At 40.4% G+C, this 23,456-nt stretch overlaps 1 protein-coding gene across 1 annotated transcript in view; it reads left to right on the forward strand.

Moving 5' to 3' along the window:
* Positions 1–3,786: 3,786 nt before the first annotated feature.
* The window catches only part of LOC133441447 (putative methyltransferase NSUN7), a 43,588-nt gene continuing 23,918 nt past the window's right edge, over positions 3,787–23,456 (forward strand). The window contains exons 1-5 of the mRNA XM_061719193.1: positions 3,787–3,793; positions 5,006–5,188; positions 8,432–8,490; positions 19,942–20,078; positions 20,155–20,307. Coding sequence (XP_061575177.1) covers positions 3,787–3,793; positions 5,006–5,188; positions 8,432–8,490; positions 19,942–20,078; positions 20,155–20,307 — 539 coding nt within the window. The remainder of the gene's footprint in view (positions 3,794–5,005; positions 5,189–8,431; positions 8,491–19,941; positions 20,079–20,154; positions 20,308–23,456) is intronic.

Raw genomic sequence — 23,456 nt, forward strand, 5'->3', positions numbered from 1 at the left:
CTAAAATATCCTATCTCAAAAAATTTGAATATTCTGGGAATCTTAATCTTAAACTGTAAACCATAATCAGCAATATTAAAATAATAAAAGGCTTGCAATATTTCAGTTGATTTGTAATGAATCCAGAATGTATGACTTTTTTTTTTTTTTTTTTTTTTTTTAAATTGCATTACAGAAAATAAAGAACTTTATCACAATATTCTAATTTTCTGAGACAGTCCTGTAAAGTTCCTGGCGTGGTTGTGCTTGAATCACTTCTGAATATCCATCGTTACTTTGTGTTAACGGAGCAGCAGAGAGCAGCGTCTTGCAGATAAGTGACGTACACCAGCTGATTTATGGTTCCGCGTTGCACCAACGGCAACGGCGTTGATTTAACGCGGAACCATAAATGAGGCTTAACGGACGCACATTTGTCAGTTTTCTTTTCGTCTTTTCAACTGAGCATGGAAACACATAAACTGAGGCAGCCTCGTAGAACCGGGCCTGTATGAGCAGCCATGGGCGTGGTAGTGGGGGGAAAAGTGGACCTGACTACCCAGGGCCCGAGTAGAGAGAGGGGCCCATGAAAATCCTGATTTTTTTATTTATTTTTTTTTTATTGTGATGTTTTTATTTCGAATGAATTGGGCCCTCCAATTAATTGGTGTCATAATTTATTTCAAATATATTGATAACATTAAATGAGAGAATTAACTTAATGTCACAGTTATCCCAACATATTAGACATTCTGGGGCCCCCCTCTCGGAGATGCAAAATGGTTTAGTCCGCCCAACAGCGACCGGCAACAGGTCAGTGCGCCCAGATCAGACACCTGTGTGCAGGACATCATGCTGCCCAAAAAACATAAATCGGGCTATCAGAAAAAGAAAGAGAGGAAACAAAAAGAAAGACGGCAGAACGAGGGGAGGGAGCTGCTGACTGCTTTCTTTCCCAAAGGTGAACCAAGTTAGCTTGTCATGCAAAGTCCAATTAAAGTTAAGTCCACTTCAGACAGCTGCTGCTCATACAGGCCCGGTTCTACGAGGCTGCCTCAGTTTATGTGTTTCCATGCTCAGTTGAAAAGACGAAAAGAAAACTGACAAATGTGCGTCCGTTAAGCCTCATTTATGGTTCCGCGTTAAATCAACGCCGTTGCCGTTGGTGCAACGCGGAACCATAAATCAGCTGGTGTACGTCACTTATCTGCAAGACGCTGCTCTCTGCTGCTCCGTTAACACAAAGTAACGATGGATATTCAGAAGTGATTCAAGCACAACCACGCCAGGAACTTTACAGGACTGTCTCAGAAAATTAGAATATTGTGATAAAGTTCTTTATTTTCTGTAATGCAATTTAAAAAAAAAAAAAAAAAAAAAAAAACATACATTCTGGATTCATTACAAATCAACTGAAATATTGCAAGCCTTTTATTATTTTAATATTGCTGATTATGGTTTACAGTTTAAGATTAAGATTCCCAGAATATTCAAATTTTTTGAGATAGGATATTTTAGTTTTCTTAAGCTGTAAAGCCATGATCAGCAATATTAAAATAATAAAAGGCTTGCAATATTTCAGTTGATTTTTAATGAATCCAGAATGTATGACATTTTTGTTTTTGTAATTGCATTACAGAAAATAAAATGAAACTCCGTGCTGAGATTTAATGAATGATCCATCTAGCAATATTGCTGCTGCATATATCAACATGTAAATAACATACCAATATCACTGTAGGCTCAAGTGCACACTAGTGATATATTAATTGAGCAATAACGCAATTTATTATTTTTGTCTGGTAAAAAGCCTTAGCATTGCGGTGCAGTGCTGTGCTTAAAAGCTATTGTCAATGTTCAATAAATTCATGATGTTACCAAAGCCAATGAATAATCATGTTAAATAACTGTGATCTCACTATCAATCAAAAATGATTGTGATTGTGATTTTTGCCACAGATAGATAGATAGAGAGAGAAAGAGATAGGTCTGGGTGGTGAGAACATGAAAAAAACAATTAGCTATTCTTCTCAATCTGGCTGAAAAATGGCTTAAAACATTTTTGCCTCTGCAACTTATTGCAGCCAGATGTAGCCTAATGTTTTAGGTATTTGAGCACAAGTAGGCCAAATGCATCAATTCAAAACCACTCATCAATATAATCTGATCTGATTGTAGTTAATTGTAGTAGCCCCCCCCCCCCCCCCCCCCCCTTTTTTTTTTTTTTTCTCACGCGCCTCGCGGGCATGGATAGGGGCCCACTGACATTGAGAGTGTACAGGGCCCAGAATTTGGTGCTACACCCCTGTTGGTAGATGTGCTGCAAAGTTACTACTTTGCAGCAGTACTCCTACTGTAATTAAGCAGATGCTTTGATCCAAAGCAACTTACATCTGAGAGAACACAAGTACAAAATCACATACTGTAGGAGGGTACAGCTGGATAAGTGCTGGTCAGGCTGCTGGGAGTCCAGTTGGACACAGGTGCTGCCATGCCAGTGCTAGAATTTACCAGCAAACAGCACAAAAAGCGACCAAAATAACAGAAAGTTTGCGAATGTATTGATTTGGAAGAATTTGGATAGGTTTAGATAATGTTAAAAATCAGGGTTCCTGACATGAACATTTCCCCATTAGTGCATTACAGATGTGAGACATTTTCCAAACGAAAAGATGGTGTGATGGTTGTTTTTAGATCAATTAAGAAAATGACTGAAATAAATAATGATGTTACTTTAGACGGATGATGTCAACAGGGCATTTTTATGAGGATTTAGTACAAAAGCAGTGTCCATGGAAGGCCAGCCTGCACGGAGACCAGCAGACTACCTTCACTTTCTGAAAAAGGAATATGAAGCCGACACAGAAGAGTCCCCTGAGGTGCAATCGTTGGTGTAGAAGGAGAAGAGCAGTGGCGAGAGGACGCACCCCTGGGGGGCGCCAGTGCTGATGGTCCAGGTGCTGGATGTGATGCTCCCCAGCCTCACCTGCTGCCTCCTGTGGCTCAGGAAGCTGGTAATCCACTGACAGGTGGAGGCAGCACTGTGAGCTGGGTGAGCTTCTGGTGGAGGATTACAGGAGCGATGGTGTTGAACGCCGAACTGAAGTCCATGAACAGGATCCTCGCATAAGTCCCTGGGGTGTCGAGGTGACGCAGGATGTGGTGCAGTCCCATGTTGACTGCGTCATCCACCGACCCGGTGATGTCCTGCAGACCTCTCCACACAGAAAAGGGGTCAGGCTTGGCAGAGAGGCGACTCTGCAGCCGTTCGCCGTAGCTCCTCTTTGCTCTCCTGATCTCCCTCGTCAGCGTGTTCCTGGCCTGCTTGAACAGGGCTCGATCACCGCTTCTGTAGGCCTCCTCCTTGGCTCGGCGCAGCTTCCTGAGGTTCGATGTGAACCAGGGCTTGTTGTTGTTGTATGTGCAGAAGGTCTTAGTCTGCATACACATGTCCTCACAAAAACTGATCATGCAGTTCATGCAGGTCTGAGGCAGCAGCTTCAAAAACACTCCAGTCCGTGCAGTCAAAGCAGGTCTGAAGCTTCAGCTTTGACTGTTCTGTCCACTTCTTCACAGTCCTCACTACAGGCTTAGAGGTTTTTAGTTTTTGCCTGTAGGTCGGGATCAGGTGAACCAGACAGTGGTCAGAGTGTCCTAGAGCTGTGCGGGGAACAGAGCGGTATGCATCCTTAATTACTGTGTAACAGTGGTCGAGAGTCTGCGTGTCCCTGGTGGGACACGTGACGTGTTGCCTGTATTTAGGAAGTTCGTGGGTGAGGTTTGCTCTGTTGAAATCCCCCCAAAACAATGTACAGTGAGTTCAGGAGTTTTTTCTCCAAGTCCGTTATCTGGTTGGCCAGCAGCTGAGTGGCTTCAGTCACACACGCGTACGGCGAAGGCATCTGGGAGAGACCAATGCAAAGTAGTCACTTCTCACATAATCAGACCAATCAGTATTCAATACCTTTTCTGGAAGTCATGGACGCTATATGCTTCAGCTCAAAGATAAAACTGGCCATGACAGATCATTCTCACTAATTATGTCCAAAAGCCAGGCTCCATGTTGGTATGAGGGTTGCATCAGTGGCTTTGGCAAAGTCATTCAAACTTGTATGATGTAACAAAAAAGTAAAATGAGATTTTGGAGCTACACATGTTACCTGCTTTCTGTGCACATGACAGAGCCCATAACTGAGTTAAAGGAGCATGAGGCTCCTTTTAAGAAATTAGACTCTCTAGCGCCACCCTTCGCCACGACGGCCGTCGGGGGTACTGCAGCCAACAGTGAAGCCGGCACGGGAGAACGGGGAGAACGCACATGCAGCGTCATGTGACGTCACATCCACAGGACAGCGCGGGAAATTCGGGCCCGGAATTGCAGCACATTTTGCAGCACACAGCCTGTTCAAGGCAACGGAGAGATACACTACAGGGCTCATTCTTTTTGATTTGGAACGCTTCATCTTCAACATTATTACTAGAAAACTTAAAACGTACACAAATTATTTTCATAAATCCTGCCTCCATCGTGCCTCATGCTCCTTTAAAGGAAGGTACTTGTATTTGACAGGCCTGGCAGGAGTCCTGACTTGTCCCTGATAGAAAATGTGGGAAGAATTTAGAAACTAAACATGCAACAATGATGACCAAATACTGATCACACTTTGAGATGTGCTTGCAGGACGAATAACACAAAATAGCGACCGTAATGCCAAATCACTTCGCTCTAAGTTTCCCAAAAATTCTTTGAAAGTGTTGCAAAAAAAAATGCTGCATATTAACAAATGAAATTACGCACAAGAAAAGCAAAACACATACTGTAGATTAACTACAGCTAGAATGAGAATTATCTTCACCTAAGCTTCTGTTTGAAAGCAGAAAGGGGGCAAAAACCATGTTTTCACCATGTTTATCTATTGCATCAGGATTCCTTTTTATTTCCTTTACAATTCCCTCCAATGGACAGCTCTAAATCCCCCACAGACCTTCATCTCTCCACGCTCACGCTCCCTCTGGTCCTTCTCAGTCTATCCCCGATCAGATGAGGTGTACCTGCAGGCAGCAGCCGTTTTCCAGCAGCTGCGTCCAGAGAAGCCAGCTACACATCAGCTTCTGCAGTATGGGAAGAAGACAGACATGCCAGCGGTGGAGAGCGGGGACAAAGCTGCACGGGAACAGGCCTACCAACTGGCCTTCAACACGCTCAAATGTAAGATTGCTTTTGGTGAAGTGAACACATTTAGGATAATATTATCAGGCAAATGTAGTTCTTAGTATCCGTTTGAAGAATATACTCAGAGGGAAAGTGGGCTGGTGGTTAAAGTCAGGGGGAAATTAATTTGATATACCCCGCTGCCACGTCTTTGGACCTCACCCCCCTGCTATAAGGGCGCCTTATCTCCATAATGAATAAGAGCGGGGCCGCAGAACACATCAGCTCCAACATTCGCTGTGAGAATAGCACTTCGACTGCGGACTGTAGATTAAATAGAACATAGTCATACATTTCATTTCTCCATGTGACTGCAAATTATTGGAACTGGAGGTGCAGCAGATGCCTGTGTGGGAGGTGATAAGACATGCATGCAACACACACACATTAACACACTTAATAAAACCATTTACTTTATTAGAGCGGTGGCAGTATTTGACCTTATGTGTGGGGGATGGCTTTTAATTGTACAAAAAATGTATATCAAGGCTGAGATTTTCATGAATATACATAATATGAAAGTGTACTACTGAGGAAAAAAGGTATGCTGAGCCCACATAGGTAGGATTTAAGTTGGTCTCAGAAAAAATGTGACATAAAAAGAAACAAAAATGAATCTTTTTTTCTGGATTTGACTTTGATTTCCAGTGGAAAGACGGTGCCAACGTAAGCAAAACCAAAGGAGATGAATACGTACATAATATTTATAATGTATTTGGTATGATAATAATATTATACCTAATTCACTTTAAGGATTTTGAACTGTTACCTCTATTTAGTGAAGTTTTTTCAAATAAAACATCAACACACGACACACACAAGCACAAAGATTTTGCCGATAGAGGCGCTCAGATTACTAAATCAGTTTTCATGGTGTGTCACATTAACCTGGGTAGTCGGCGCTTGTAATAAGATCCCACCAGGATCAAGTCAAAGCTTATTTATATTTCACATTTAAAACAGCAAAAGTTGACCAACGTGCTGTACAAATTGAACAGATTAAAATCCATAAAGATACAAAGCTAAAAAGGATAAAACCTAATGCAATAAAATCTGAGTCTACGGTAAGTAATAATCTTTTTAAAAAGGACAAAAATAAATAAAAGCACATACCTTTTAGTCAGGTAAGGCAAAAAGTTTGTTTTCAAGAGAGTTTGAAACTGATCAAGGGTGTTAGCAGCTCTGATATCAAGAGGCAAACTGTCCCACGGTCTGGAGGGCAGCACTGAACAAGATCCATCACCTCTGTCTGGATCTGGGATCCTTCACGAGGAGCTGATTTGTAGACGTCAGTGCTCTGGCTGCAGTGTGAGGCTTCAGAAGTTCACACAGATAAGGTGGCGTTGCGCCTCTCAGGAGCACTTAATAACAAACAGAGTCCCACAAACAAACAGTAAAGAAGTACTTTGATGAAACTGCAAAGTCAGTAAAACGACTTCAGCGTTTCCAAGCTTTGGACTAGCAACACTTTATGCTGTATTTAGTGAATAAAAACAGTATAGCAATACGCCCTCTCAAAAGAAGCAGACAATACTATGTATGTCTGACTTTTACCTGAAGTAAATAAATAAGGCAGAACTGAATAAGACAGAAATATTTGTTAAGCCGAGTAGCAGCCATGTTGAACTTCAAGTTAGAGTCAGGAGATAGGATGTTGTTAATCAATACCAAATAGGCCAAGTCTGAACTTGGTCTAGCCTGAGTCTGTCAAAGTACTCACAGGACAGGAGAAGCCAGTTCTGTATATCTGTTACTGTAATGGCGGCGTTCCTGATGGCATCACAGCTCAGCTAGCTGCACGCTAACACTTTTTTTTTACTTTTTTAAGCCTGAAATATGGTTCTGCGTTAAACCAACGCAGAGCCTACGCCGTCACCGTGACGCCGTCGTGAATCCTTCGGACTTCTCCGTCACTCCATTTCGCCGCGGTGCAATACCCCCCCCAGAGCGCTAGTTGATACTTTGTTTAGCTTCCGGCTTTTCCGGTCACAGTGAATCAAAGAGATAAGGACAACTATTGTGCAAAAAACTAAAACAACCCAAAAAAAAAAAAAAAATCCCACACACACGAAGAAAAGAGCGCTGAAAGTTCATGACTGCTTCACGAACCAGAACCGGAAATGCGTTGCTACCAAGCAAACCAATCACAGCCCTCTCGGTCTGTGTTGGGCCTGCATCGCCTTCGACACGTACTGTAGTTACATTTTTTGGGAGGTGCACGTCAGGCTACGGCGTAGGCTACGGAGAGCCTCACACGTAGCCGCGTACCCTACGGCGTAAGTTTAACGCAGAACAATAATTCAGGCTTAGAGGGGCCCAGGCGTCAGAAAAACAGTGTCCCAAATTTCCTACACCATGTTCAGTGTTTCAGAGGTGGAAACAAAGACTGATGCAATAATATGTCTTCAGTTTGTCTATCAATGCAATTGCTTGTAAAGTTTTACATGTTGGTTAGAAATTGGTTTAAAAAAAAAAAAAGGAGCTTAAAACAACATCAAGTTCAAACTGTTTTTATTCAGATGGTCAGGCACAAGATTTGAATGATTGTCAAATTGTTACAAAGCTGCTGAGAGGTCTTTCTGCTAACATGTTTACAGTTTTATTCTAGTAAGTTTGTGTCTGCTACTTAAAAACATAACTGTATTATTTTGTCTGTAAATTATTTCAATGCCAGATTACTAAAGTAAACGTAACAGAAAATGATAAAGTCGACTCAACTAAAAAAGATAAGACACAGTTCGACCTTATATAATAAAATAAACAAAAGAAAGATTTTAATCAACTTTGCTGCTGATATTTGGCTGCTACTGATCCAAATAGTAAATAAAAATACACAATATGATTGGTTTTTGGTCTATAAGATGGTGATAAAATGTTGATCACTGTTCCCCAAAGCCCAGGAAGACAATCCTCAAATTTCTTCATTTGTACAAACCAACAGTCCACAATCCGATATTCAATTTGCTGCCATAGACTAGAGAAACAAGAAAATATGTATTATTTATAATTTTATTATTATATATATTTATTAAGCTGCATCAGAAGAATTTGGACTTTTTTCAGTCAGGTCACTTAAGAAACCAGGCTGGTCCCGACGGCCAGTCCAGGCCAGCACCGCAGTTAGAAAAGTACAGCTAAAACTGTCTGCATGGTGACAAACTACTACTCAGATTTATCTCTTGTTGAATAAAATTCACTTATGTCTTCTTTGTTTTTCAAATAACTTCATTTTCCTTCTAGATCAAGATTTGCTTGAGGACGTCATTAGAGACAGCTGCTTCAACACATCTCAGCATATCGTGAGTCCCATCTGATTTGAATGTTCACAAACCCAAATCTGAATAAATACACAAGGACTGGGAAACAGAGTTTTCTGACTTCAAATGAGGAAATTGGGTTGTTTCCGGCCATGTTGGTGAGACAGGCTGCAATTGAAATGGCATTAACATTCAGATCATATATAGTCTGGCTGGTTATAGATGATGCAAGCAAGCGAGAAGAACACACCCTCTCCAATGGTGAGCCTGTAAATAACACTGAAACGAGGTGCAATGACATATACATTGAAGAAGAGACACATTCAGTTTGTGCATTCTGTGTCCATGTGCGTGTTAATGGTAACTTTATTCAGGGAATGGCGAAAAAAAAATATGCAAAGAGGTCCTTAACCTGCAAATAAGCCTATAAAACCAAACACAGACCTCTTTATTATTCCAAACACATATTTACTACAACACAATCCATCATCTGTGCACACAGAAAGGCCAGTTCAGTTTTTACTGAGCGTTCTTTTCATTTTACATTTTGAAAAGTTTCCCTGTCATCTTGTGTTTTTATCAGTCCGGATATCCAAAGTGAGATCTAAACAGATCTGCAGGGCCATAACAAGAAGTTAAGGGGGCCTCTGGAAAGTGTTGTGTCTCATAAAGAAACTCATTATAATCCAAATAAGATGCAAATGTGACATAAACTAATAATAAAAAGAAATGCAATAGCCAAAATGATTAAACTACAAAGAAAATGCAAAACTGACCAGAAATGAAAGAAAATGGATGTAAAAATATCAAAATGGGGCACAAAATGTCCAAAGATGGACACATTAGTATTGTAAAGTATACCAGGAAATGTGCAGTGTACATTATCAGTTGTTATTTTGTCAGAATTCTGACAAATGCATTTATTTCTTTCATCAATGACATTGTGATGAATCACACAAAGTTACTTAGTTTGCATCCTTGTGGTTTATAATCTACCATCAGTCCATGTCTTTGTAATTGATGGTCCTGTAATATTAGCTATTAAAGTTTCATCCAGGATCAAAAGAGAACACCAGACCTTCAGGCATCAAGGATCAGAGCGATCATTGAGGCGAGTGAAGGCTCATGTTATCTGCAGACTGCATCTCAAAAATCTGCAAAAGTACAGAGTTTTGGCTGATATTAAAATAAACTGTCAAACCTTAAACCGAGATAAAAGATTAACCACTGATAAAACCTCTGCAGTCGGCTTATTTGATTGTTGTTGGTTTTTTTTATTTATCCACAGAGCTCAAGAAGCTCATGCAAATGTCACCAGTCTTGGGTGTATGTGAGTCCAACACTGCAATGTCCTCGGTGGCAATCCATCAATCCATCCCTCCATCCGCCCCTCCGTCCAGCCATCCATCCATTAACTTCCTTTTCCAAGACTGGGGCGCAGTAGCAATCAGATGTAAAAATATAAAATAAAGTCAACTAAAAAAAAAAGAAAACATAATTCAAGAAATAATAGAACCATAAAAATCTCTGGAAATATTGTTAAGTACAAAAACAAATTTGTCCAAAAAGGACAAAGAAATAAATGAAAATATTTTTCTTTGCCTTTTTAATTTTCTTTCGTGCAAATATAAAGGAGGTGCCTCATTTAAAGGTAGGGGTCGGATGTTGGACCGTTTCCCCCTCCGTCTGGGGGCTCCGGCGGCGCCGGGGGCGCCCGTGGAGGTGCGGTGGGGCCCTGGCCCGGCTCGGAGGGCCGGCCCCCGTCTACTGGATGGCCGGTGGGGGGACGCGGGTGTCTTATCAGGGCCGGCTTTGCTGGTCCTGCTTCCTGGCTTCGGCCTCCGCTCCCCCTCTTTCCCCCCCTACACGATTCATACGCACATAGGCGAAGGGCGGGGGGTCCGGGTCGTGGGGGGCACCGTCCCGCGTGGCCCGGCACTCCCCGCCTCACGGTTTTAACAGCAAAATAGACACTGCACATTCAACACTTAATAAATACATTTGACAAGGACACGTAGTTCGGGAGGGGGGGGGGGGGGTGAATATGAACTCATGATTCTTCAAATAGTAGCCTTTCAATAATAATATCAATTAAAGCTGCAAGCAGCGATGAACGGGCCCTCGCACTCACGGCCACCACCCCCCATAAGCATATCAGAAATGACACTTACGACTTCCTATGTCAAACCATTCAAAAGTTATAGCAGTAAAAAGGGACGACCAATCAGAAGAAGGGGCGGGGCTAATTAAGGCCAAAGAAGCTCAAGGACTCATTACAGAGCCCCATGACACCACCCACGACTCTATGTCAAAACATTCAAAAGTTATAGCAGGAAATAGGGACAACCTTCTGATTGGTTGTCCCTAAAGGGACTGGGCTAATTTTCACCAATTATGGTCAAGGACTCAATGCCGAGTCCCATGACACCACCCACAACTCTTTATGTCAAACCTTTCAAAAGTTATGGCAGAGAAAGGTTTTCTAGGGGGCGCTGTTGAGCCGTTAGGCCACGCCCATTAATGCAAACCATAAAAATCAAATTTATCGCCAGGCCTGGCTTGGTGCAAAATTTGATGACTTTTTGGGCCGTTTAGGGGGGCAAAAAGGACCTCCTTTCGTCAGAAGAATAAAAAGAAAGAAAGAAAGAAAGAAAGAAAGAAAGAAAGAAAGAAAGAAAGAAAGAAAGAAAGAAAGAAAGAAAGAAAGAAAGAAAGAAAGAAAGAAAGAAAGAAAGAAAGAAAGAAAGAAAGAAAGAAAGAAAGAAAGAAAGAAAGAAAGAAAGACAGAGACACATACAGAGAAAATCATGGCGGTACAGATGAGAGGATAGTAGTTAAAATCAGATCACTCAAATGAACGACGATCATACAGTACGGCAGTATCTCATGGTCCAGAATGTATGATATTATATTAATCTATTATACCATATTATATTACATGTTGTTATATCATATAAGCGTACCCAGTAATATAGCATATTGTATTATTATATTGTATGTTGCTTCATTTCATATATTTTTGACTGTATTATATTGTAAAATTATATATCATAGCGATTGCATTATTATATAATTTCATTTATAACACTAAAATACAATTCCTCACACACACACTCCTTCCAAATGTTTCTTCTTTTTGCTCCATTATGACAATTGTATGCTGTCATCCGTTATGTTTTTTGTTTTTAAGTTTGTTATGTCTGTTATTCAAATATATTAATACATTCATTAATATGCTATACTGTATTTTGTTTTGTGTATATTGTGTGTGTGTGTTTGTGTATGTATATATATATATACATATATATATACATATATATATATATATATATATATATATATATATATATATATATATATATATATATATATATATATATATATATATATATATATGTGTGTGTGTGTGTGTGTGTGTGTGTGTGTGTGTGTGTGTATACCTGAATAGCATAACCAGTAGTGTGACTACCTGCAGAACGTATTTTAGCATGAAAGCCTGCATATTTAACGTACATCAAGCATCCTGTATCGTAGCTACATGTCTGCCGTTTGTAACAAAGAAAACTGCGTGAAAATCGGTTGAAAATTAAGCAAGTTATAGTTATTTTACTTATGCAGACACCTCCTTCCACAATAGAAGTGAACGCACTGGAGTCAAAGCGATACCGATCCAAGGAATTTCTCGACTAATTTATGCTGCTATCTCACTACATTTAGATAATAAAATTAGTAAAACTGTTAACCAGATGCTTTTTAATTTCCTATGGAAAAATCATATACATTACATTAGAAAAAGTATAGTCATGAATACTTATGAATCTGGAGGGCTTAATTTCCTGGATTTTAAAACTTTAAACAATACATTTAAAATTAATTGGGCGAAAAATTTTATGAAGAATCCCACCTCAATCTGGAATTTTATTCCCCACCATATTTTCTCTCGTTTTGGAGGCCTTCATTTCATACTGTCTTGTAATTATAATGTAGAAAAAATTCCAGTTAAGTTATCTGTATTTCATAAAAAGGTCCTCCTTGCATGGACTCTTATCTATAAGCATAACTTTTCACCCCACCGTTATATTATTTGGAACAATAGAGATATCCTAGTTAGAAATAAATCCCTTTTTTTTTAAACCTGGTTTCAGAACCGGATCTGGCTGGTGAGTCAGCTGCTAAATGAGGAAGGAGTTGTGCTGTCTTACAGAGACTTTTCATCACGATATAGTCTTCAAGTAACTCCTGAAGAATTCTCAGTTGTCGCCAATGCTATTCCATCAGGTCCTTAATGCTTTTTAAAAACAGTTGTACTTCCTCGTCTAGAAATGTGTCTGTCCCATTCTCAACTGACTCCCCAATAGGTAAAATATGTTTTTCACTGACCCAAAAGAATAATAATAAAAGGTTACGTGCCTTATTTCAAAAAGATATTGTTGCTACCCCTAATATTACTGTTTATTGGAATCGTTTCACAGATCATATTGATTGGAAAAAAACTTGGATGCTTCCTAACAAGTTTTTAATCACAAATAAGGTTAAGGAGGTCTCTTACAAAATCATACATAAATATGATCCTGCTAACCATTACATGCAGAAATTTAAAAAGGACATTAATACAAATTGTTCCTTCTGTAATTTACATCCAGAAACAGTTGTCCATTTATTTTGGCTTTGCTCTTATTCGAAAAAACTATGGGCAGATATTAGCAAATTTATTATTGACTCCTTTGGTATAGATTTTAATTTATATTGGGAAAATGTTGTTTTTGGTTTCCATTGTTTCTCTAAAAAAGAAGGAAAATGTTACTTTTTGATAAATCTGTTTTTATTTCTTGCCAAATTCCATATTCGTAAGAGTAAATTTTCAAAGAAAACCCCTTGTTTTTTTGTTATCCAGAAAGAAATGGAACTTTACTTGAAATTAATCCTAAAATCAACAAATGAAAAGGCTTTTAAAACCGTAGACTTGTGTTATATGTTTAATCTTCTTGAATAACAAACATCACCCCTGGCACATGTTCTGTTTTTTATTTGTATACTGTTCGTGTATACTGTTTTATGATAATTCTTTTAAATAAAGTAAAAAAAAAAAAAAAAACGATCCAAGATGGCGGCCACGCCCGATGTTCTCAGGCAGTCAATGCGGCGCCTTGACCAAGATGGCGGCCGCGCTGAACACCAGCCCCTTCCCCCGCGGGAGCTGCGCGCGCATTCCAAACTCCACCCCCCCCAACCCCCTCCACCCACATCCACCCCTACCCCCCCCCGCCCCCGGGGGAGCTGCGCACGCATTCCAAACACCTTCGCCCGGCGGGAGCTCAGCCCCTCCCCTCTCCACTCAGTGCTGCTGGAGCTGAGAGACTGAGAGATCAACATGTCAGGCAGCCTGATCACACATAAATATTATTTTAAAATCACTCATGTATCTTTGACTTATAGAATTAACATGATATTTTCTCATTATAGTAAACAACATATCTATGAAGTCGGATGTCAATTTTGACATTTTGTGACAAAGACATAGCTTTTTATGTTATTAGTTCATTTTTTTAATTTTTAGAGTGACGGAGTTGTTCAAAAATAATATGTTCCAGTGTATAATTTTTTAGTCCTGTTGTAAGCTATCTGAAACTGCCATTTAATTTTCCTTACACAAAATCTCTGATTTTTAATTAATATTTTACCAGAAATACAGAGTGACATAAAAATGCCAATTCCTTTCAAATTACAACCACGATACGCGACACGGTCAACAAGGGACCTACTGACAATCATATGTGTCGATTGCTTTAAGATTGGATGAACGAAACAGCAATTATAGCACATAATTTGATGAAAAATGTATACCTGACCAAAAGGTGGCGCTATGGAGTTCATCCAAGATTGTCATATCCACTTGTTCAGAATGGAAGCCTGATTACATGAATTGATTTTGGGTTGATTCTGACCAATTATGTTTAAGTTACAACAACTTTTATGTTCATGGCGAGACCCCGAAATTTGACAACCTCCAACGGCAACGCCCTTTGACACAAACTTACAATTTTCTCTGTCACTCATCGTCAATGCCTTACCTATTATCTCACCAACTTTGAGATCAAGAAACTGATCTCGTTTGGAGCACAGATGCAAACTAGAAGACATGACAATTCCTGGTGCCAACAGGTGGCGCTACAACTGATCCTGAATATTCCACCATAGATGTCTTCAGGCTCAGTCTACAATCATGCACATACGTTTTCAACCACATCAAATCATGTATTGCTGAATTACAGCCAATTGATGTTTGATGGCGAAGCTTAAAAATGACCTCAAACTTCGCCGGATCACTACGGTCACGCCCTCTGGCAGAAACTTAAAAGCTTCGCAATTTAGCGTCGGCCATGTATCTAGATTGTACAAACCAAGTTGTGAGCCAATTCGATAAAATCTCTAGGAGGAGTTCGTTAAAGTACGAGGCCTAGAAATGATCAGAATTCATAAAAAATGACATTTTCTGTTCTAAATGCCGGACTTCCTGTGTAACTTAGAGCATGGGTCCAAGAGACTTTTTTGTAGCTCTTTGTCTAATATAATACTCACATAAAGGTCATTGCTGTAAGTCAAACCATATTGTGGGGCTCGTCAAAAAACATAAAATAGGTGGCGCTATAGAGCCCATTCTTGTGGACCCATGCCTGTCGCCCATAAAATACGTAATTTTACGCGACTCTGGAAGCGTGTGCAAAATTTGGTGAGTTTTCGAGCATTTTAAGGCCTCCAAAAAGGCAATTTATTTACGGCGAGAATAATAATAATAATAATAATAATAATAATAAACATCACAGATACAATAGGGTCCTCGCACTTTCAGTGCTCGGGCCCTAATAATAAGCCACGTGCTCTAATGTTGTGACTACTCCAGCCAGAGCTGCCTGGGAGATTTGCGAGGCTCTGTGTGGAATGGCTGCGGGGGCCTCTTGGCGAAATTTTTTGGGTTTTTCGGGTCGGATCGGGTGTCTATATGTGCAATTTTAACTCTCCAATTAGCAAAATACTGGATACCTTCCCCTGCCTCATCATCATTTGGCTTGCCTCGACGCGGGGCCCCACGGCTGCTTGAGACCCGGTCGGATCGGTGATTTTTGTAACAAATTTATCAAACGAGCCTTTCAGAGAGACATTAAACTCTTCAATTTTCTTTAGTTTTTTTCTTTTTTCATCCCCTGATGGAAATTTCCTGAATCTGTCTCGTTCTCTCGACATTATGTGACAGTTTGTTCCAACTCCACCCGTCTGGATCAGAGCAGCTTGTGTCTGCGCTTGGTCTGATCAGTTGTGTTGAACAACAGACACGCGCATCATTGCACATATATTTATTGATATGCACAGACTAGTACACATTTAGGTCTGTAATGGAACGTGACTGTTGATATTTATAAGGGAAAAAACGAAAAAAAATTGAAAAAAAAAGAATTTTTTGAAAAAAAAAAACAAAAAAAAAAAACGGCCCATAGCGCGAGGCCCCCTTGGGGCGCGAGGCCCCGTGTGGTCGCACGGTTCGCACACCCCTTGCGGCGGCCCTGACTCCAGCCCATAACCAATCAAACAAACTCATCATAACCAATCGGCCAGTGGTACCAGTTGTCGTCAGGTAAAAAACAAAATCAAATGGGCCGATAGGCCTGCCCGGGCCAAAAAAAAAAAAAAAATTTTTTTTTTTTTTTGGCCCAGCCCGGCCCAACATCCCCATCGGCCCACCGGGCAAATGCCCGGTATGCCCGATGGCCAGTCCACCCCTGGATCTGGGTCTGTGATGTCACAATGGACTTTGGCTGATCTGAGCTGCTCTCTGACTGACATTTTCAGGTCACCTCAGACACCAAGGTGACCTCAGACACCTAGATATCTGCTTTCAAGTGCATTTCTTTTAATGATTGGTCAATTTTTTAGGATCCAAGGTCCAGAGTGAGAGTTAATGGATACTGTTCAAAAGTTTTTAAGCTCAAACGAGGGACAAGACAGGGAGACGCTCTGTCACCAGTTTTGTTCGCTCTAAGTATTGAACCTCTGGCAGAAGCCATAAGGCAGAATCCAAAAATACAGGGCTTATTAGATGACATGTTTGCGGATGACATTTTGTTACTCTTGCAAGATCCCTTGTCTTCGGTTCCTCTGCTCATGGAATGTCTGCATACATATGGTTCAATCTCAGGCTACGAAGTCAATGAGAGTAAGTCTGAGGCGATGCTGATTTCTGGGTCTTGGCCCCCCCAACTAAATAATACAGTGACCTTTCGACATTCCCAGCAAGGGTTTTGGTACCTGGGTACTACACTTACTCCCATTCCCTCACAATTATTTAAATGGAATTACGATAAATTATTAAAACAAGTAAAAGAAGACTTGGCGAGGTGGGATGTTCTCCCACTCTCCCTATTCCGCGGAATAGAAACTGTGAAAATGAATATATTGCCAAGGCTCCTATATTTGTTTCAGTCTTTACTGAAGTCTTGGCCTTCTTATTTGTCTGCACTACTTTTACCCTATCGACCCTCGCGGACCCTGAGGTCCTCCGGTGCTCGCCTTTTAACCATACCAAAAGTTAGAACCAGGACACACGGGGAGGCGGCATTCAGTTTTTATGGTCCCCGATTGTGGAACAGCCTCCCGGAGAACCTCAGGGCCGCAGAGACTGTTGATGTTTTTAAAAAGAGGCTCAAGACCCATCTCTTTAATCAGGCTTTTAACTGACTCATTTAACTCTTTTACATTTTTTATGCTCACCCTTATTTTTATTGGATCTTACTGCTCTGTTTTATATTTAGTTTATCCTTTTTTTATCATAATTTATTTTCATTGTTTTATCTTAATGTTTTATCTAAATATTTGATTCGTTATTTATGGTCTATTTTATACATTTTACTGTCTTATTCCTTTAGTTTTTAATGTCTTGCTTTTTAGACATACTTTTAGGATTTTACGTTATGTTATACTTTTTAAACTCTATTAGTGTATTTTATCCTGCTCTCTTGTAGCTTTTATCTCCAGTGTTTCCTCATGGGGAGCCTCCATGCTGGGAGTGACTCTGGCCTGCAGGGGGTCGTCCTGGGGGTCGTTCTGGCCTGGATGGTTGTGGAGCTCTGCACCACGGCTTCACCGCTGTGGTGTGGACTCCTCTATCCGTCCGGGCCGGGATGGTCTCTGTGGCCCCCCCCCCCCCCTTGTAGCTGCGGGCTATGAGACCTCCTGGCCTGGACGGCTCCCTATTACCGTTTCCTCACCTGGATCCTCTGTGCCTAGCCATGTCTGCACTGTGTGTCTGCTTGTGTCTTGGGGGGGGGGGGGGGGGGGGCATTAATACATTTTATGTTTATGTTTTATGAAAAGCACTTTGTGTTACATTTTTTGTATGAAAGGTGCTTTACAAATAAAGTTTGATTTGATTTGATTTACCCATTTGGGTACCCATGTCTACTTTCACCCTATTGGACAAACTCATCTCCAGGTTCATTTGGTAAAATAAAAGACCCAGAGTAAGATTAAAAGTGCTGTGCTCATCAAAGGACAAGGTGGGTCTGTCACTACCTAATTTCAAATACTATTATTGGGCAAGCCAACTTACTGCCATAACCCAGTGGATATACAACAACCAAGACATCAGGTGGATTCAAATAGAGCAGAACTCAGTGCAAGGGATTGACCTGAGAGCCTTACCCTTTTTGAGTAAAAAATTTGCAGAACAAGCTCAAGACAGACAACGTATGGATCAGGCATACTCTGCGGGTATGGGATGCTGTCAGGAAGAGACTAGGAGGGGCAGTTTCTCTGTCACGAGCTATGCCATTGGCAGGAAACATAGACTTTTTACCATCAGTGTGGGATAGTGGATTCAAACGCTGGGGCTGTAATGGCCTGAAAACAATTAACCAACTATTTGAAGGCAACGAATTCAAACCCTTTTCTCAGTTGCAGACTCAGTTTGCGCTACCACCAAAAGATTTTTTTTCGATATTTACAACTTAGACATTACATCCAGTCTCACATAGAGTGGGACAAGATTAGAAGAGATTCCACGAATATTAAAAATTATTTTATTATGGTAATTGAGAAATGCCTACCAACTAAGAATCATGTCTCACATATTTATGGTAATATATCATGTGATATGTCTGATAATACACTTGATGTAAAGGAGAAATGGGAGCTTGAAATGAATGTGATAATAGAGGACGTGGTCTGGGAGGACATGTGTTTGAATTGCCATTCAGGTATCAACAATAACGTATGGAAAGAATTCGACTGGAAAACAAAAGTCCGATTTTTTAGGACCCCACTAGACATTTTATAAACATTCAGTGTCTCCACTTTGTTGGAGGAACTGTGGGTTGATTGGTGATCATTCACATGTCTCCTGGGACTGTCCAGTACTGGAAAGGTTTTGGCGAGATGTGAAGGAGGAGATTGAAAAGATAATGAACACTGTAATTCCTATGGATCACATGCTATTTGTACTGGGAGTGTTCCCAGACAATGTAACAAGCAGGGACAAGAGATATATATTACGTATACTTTTGATGATTGCAAGAAAGACTGTAACTGTAAATTGAAAGAAGAAGACTCTCACCGACAAGAACTCAGTGGAAGATGAGACTGAAACAAATCTATGTTATGGAGCCCATGACAGCTAAGCTGCAGATGAGAATGGACTTGTTGCTGCAAAGATGGACATCAGTGAAGGAATATTTAAACATGTAATCATTTAAGTGCTAACTTGAAAAATGTGACTGAAAAGCTATGGAGCTAGAACAGTCTCATAATTCGCAAATGCACACACCGTTTCACAAATGCACACACCGATTCGCAAATGCACACACCCTTTCACAAATGCACAGGACAAGTTTCACAAATGCACAGAACAATTCACACGTGCGTAGGACAAGATATACAAATGTATTTTTGAAGCACACACAAATATAACCTGATTTACAAACGTTTTTTTGTCTGTGAGCTGCGCTGGATTTGCGTGTGACTTTTGAGACTCCCCTGACGTGACTCGATCCACAAATACGTTTTTTTAACACAGAAGGATCTGCAACCAATCAGATGTCTTCCTTTGTTTCAGCCAATCATAAGAGTGCACGGTGTGTGCATTTGCGGATCGGTGTGTGCATTTGTGAATTTTTTCCTGTGCATTTGTGAAACTGTGTGTGCATTTGCGAATTATGAGACTGTTCTAGCTCCATAAAAAGCCCTCTGTCAAGTATTGTTCAAAAATGTCTTGATAACTATTGTAATTGTCATTTTAATAAAGTAAAAAAAAAGAATTGGTCCATTTTATTTTCTGATTATCCATTCTGACTCAGACTGCCAAAACATGACCAGAAAGTGAATTAATAGCTGTCCCAACGTTGTATCACACTCAGACAGTTTTTAATGTTTGATAATATTACAATAGATTTTAAAACTGTTCCTTCCACCAATATTACAGTATTAATCCCAACCTCGTCTTTGTAGGGCAGCGACTTGTTGCCACTGGCGATGGTGATGCTGTTTGATTTCCAGGACAGGAAGTTCCTTCTGCGCAAACGTCCAGCAAAGGAAGGACAAGAGGTTATCCAGGAGGTTAAGGAGCTGGAGAACAGTCTGCAGAAGTGAGTGTAACATTGTCAGGTTTAAACATTTATGGTCGGTATGTTTAAGATGAAGGCTGTCCTGCGTTTGTTGCAGGTGGAAGACGAAGCTGGCGGCATCTCTGGCTCGCTTCAGAGTGAAACAAAATCTGCGGAGTGTGTCTCTTTTTCTGACGGATTCTGTCAGAACGAAACAGCACAGGGCGAAATCCTTGCCGGTTTATGCGTGGATCAACACTCGTATGGCGAGGTACAGGTTTCTGTTTCACAAACAAATACAGATATCCACCTCCCTCTTAGTGGTTAAACACAAGAATCACATGAAGCATATCTCACCTGTTTAAAAATAAGTGTTTAAGTCACAGGGTGTTAACTTGAGCAGGATCTTCTTTTGAAGGATTTCCACGTGGATTTACTTGTCACTGAAGGTCGGAGGGATGTATACGAGGCTGACTGGTGCAGCATTTATTAAGTCAAGTGAGCTGATACATCTGGATCAGCAACACATTCTCATTTCCAACTGATCACACTCTGACCCGTCGTCATGAGGCCTTTTCAATGCTCACTTACCCCGTCTGCTCCTTCATTGTCATGTTGTGACACAAGGGGAACTGCTCTACAGCGCCATGTTGCCACACTTCTTCCTTCAGGAGAGATAAGTGGAGCACTGCATGGACCAATAAGTAAACAACGACAGGAAAATGTCATTCTGTAGTGCTGGCTTATCAACAGAAAACAGGGGCTGCGTAGCGGCTTATTTATGGTAGCAGGCAGGTATTCGTCTGTGTCAGTCTGCCCCCGCACAGAGGGAAAAAATGTTTGATATTCAGCCAACGCTGACAGGTGTGCCGAGCTTGGAGGAGAGCGCGGGGACAGATACTTGACTCCCAAGCAGAAGAATAATTGAGACAACTGTCTTTCACAAAGTCTTTTTGTGGTTTTATGGCTTTATTTTAACTTCCAGGTCACAAAGTACCTGGTTTAGGATAACCGAACAGCAGCAAACCTGCCCATCAGCCGCCCCAGATGCAGAGGTGTCAAGTAACAAAGTACAAATACTTTGTTACCTTACTTAAGTAGAAATTTGGTTTATCTATACTTCACTGGAGTAATTATTTTTCAGACGACTTTTTACTTTCACTCCTTACATTTTCACGCAATTATCTGTACTTTTTACTCCTTACATTTTAAAAACAGCCTCGTTACTCTATTTCATTTCGGCCTTTAAAAAAAAAACTATCCAGTTAAATTGCGAATTTGGTTGTGGTTGTTTCAGATGTTCTTGTCCAGTTTTGTTCTTACATCCGTTCCCTCAGATTCCTGCAACTAAACTTGGATGTACATTCCAATAAAGGTTAGGATAAATGATAACATGCCTCTGAAGTTTGACTTTTTGCACCATAACAATACTTATAGGCAACTAGTCATCATATCTCCTGCTCTCTGAAACACATGTTAATGCTCAATAGTACACATTTATGGTCCTTTAATATATTTGCATTATACTAAGATACATTCATTTTCAATGGCTTTTGTCCTTAATGGCTTTTTCCCCCTTACATTACTTTTACTTTTATACTTTAAGTAGTTTTGAAACCAGTACTTTTATACTTTTACTTGAGTAAAAAACTTGAGTTGATACTTCAACTTCTACAGGAGTATTTTTAAACTCTAGTATCTATACTTCTACCTGAGTAATGAATGTGAATACTTTTGACACCTCTGCCCAGATGTGGGTTTACTGTGGGTTTGTATCCCACAGACCAATTACACAGTCCTTATGTTGGTTTACCCCAATCAGAGCCCACAGCAGCTTTTTCTCCTTTTGGCCCCCATATGAGTCTTCAGGATAATCTCACATAAGAAACCCTGCACTTTTGCCATTTGGGCTTCTATACAGATATTCATTTAGCCATCCCATAGTTGAGCTTTACCATGTAAAGCACACGTGCCTCCTACATGTGGCTGGATCTATAGTAGTTTTCTATTTTTTGGGCCCTGTGAGGAGATTCTGTAGCTAAGACCACATCAAGATCACTGCGTGTTTTGCTTGGGCTGCTGTCCTACTGGTGCCTCATCTAGGAGCCCACACCATATTTCATACTGGTTCCGGGGGTCCACACTGGTCTACTTGTGAAGGGCTCAATAATGTCTCCCACAATTCCCCCACTATACAAAATACACAGTACAATGCATTCGAGTGTGGAAAACCTGGCTGACATTGTACATATATGTTACTTTGTGACCGTTACGGGCAGTGTAGCTCTTTCATGTCCCAAAATAATGCTTAAGGGGAATACTCAGTATTCGAGTTGTAAAAAAAAAATCAGGGGGGATGGTGGATTTTATCATATGGGGACAGATAATTTGTGCTGATTACAAATAATATAATATGTTACAAATAATAGCACTGACCAAAACACCTGCAGAAATACTGCAGGAATGACATAGCAGCAGTTAAATGCAGCCTTCTGTAAGCTTTAAATATCCACTGGGCTTACATCAAATACATCAAAACACAACAATAAAAAACAGTTTTCTGAACTTATCAATATGACTCTGTCCTTCACAGGATAAGTAAAATGGATCACTGCAAAAACTCACAATCTTAACAAGAATATTTGTCTTATTTCTAGTTAAAATGTCTCATTTTAGTAAAAAAAATCTCATTACACTTAAAACAAGACTCATCACTGGAAAAAACAACAATTTTCACCTGTTTCAAGTAGATTTTCACTTAAAATAAGTAGAAAAATCTGCCGGTGGAACAAGATTTTTTTGCTTGTAATGAGAAGATAAATCTTGTCCCACTGGCAGATTTTTCCTACTTACTTCAAGTGAAAATTTACTTGAAACAGGTGAAAATAGTCAAATAAGTTATTTTTCTGGTGATGACTCTAAATGTTAAAATAGCAGTAAAACCACATTCATTGATGAAATGACATAAGGGATGGAAAGGGGGGATGGCAGTTTTACAGGGGGGGATGATTTTGACCGTTTTTATTTCAGGGGGGGATGCCATCCCCCCTCATCCCCCCTCAACTAGAGTACTGGGAATACTGTGCAATCAAACCCAAGGCAGTAGACGCGACTCCCAACAGAGTAACACAATCAAGCTACAGTAACATAATAGATCGCAAAGTAGGTGCAGTTAAGGCGAGATTCAGTTGCAGTTCATAAAGGTAAAGGGGGAACGCAGGTCATGACAGAAGGTGTTGTTGGAAGAGGACAGTATTCAACTCCTTCTTGAACGTAGCAAGGGACGACTCTCGTCTTTTAGCCACTAGTAACTTGTTCCACCATTGAGGAACGACGGGGGAGAACAGTCTCGACTGATATCTCCTTTTGTGAAGAGAGGAAAGGGCCGGGCTGTGTTCTTGTGAAGAGTGCAGTGCTCGT

The sequence above is a fragment of the Cololabis saira genome, chromosome 1 (assembly GCF_033807715.1).
Source record: "Cololabis saira isolate AMF1-May2022 chromosome 1, fColSai1.1, whole genome shotgun sequence".
In the NCBI taxonomy this organism is placed as follows: Eukaryota; Metazoa; Chordata; class Actinopteri; order Beloniformes; family Belonidae; genus Cololabis; species Cololabis saira.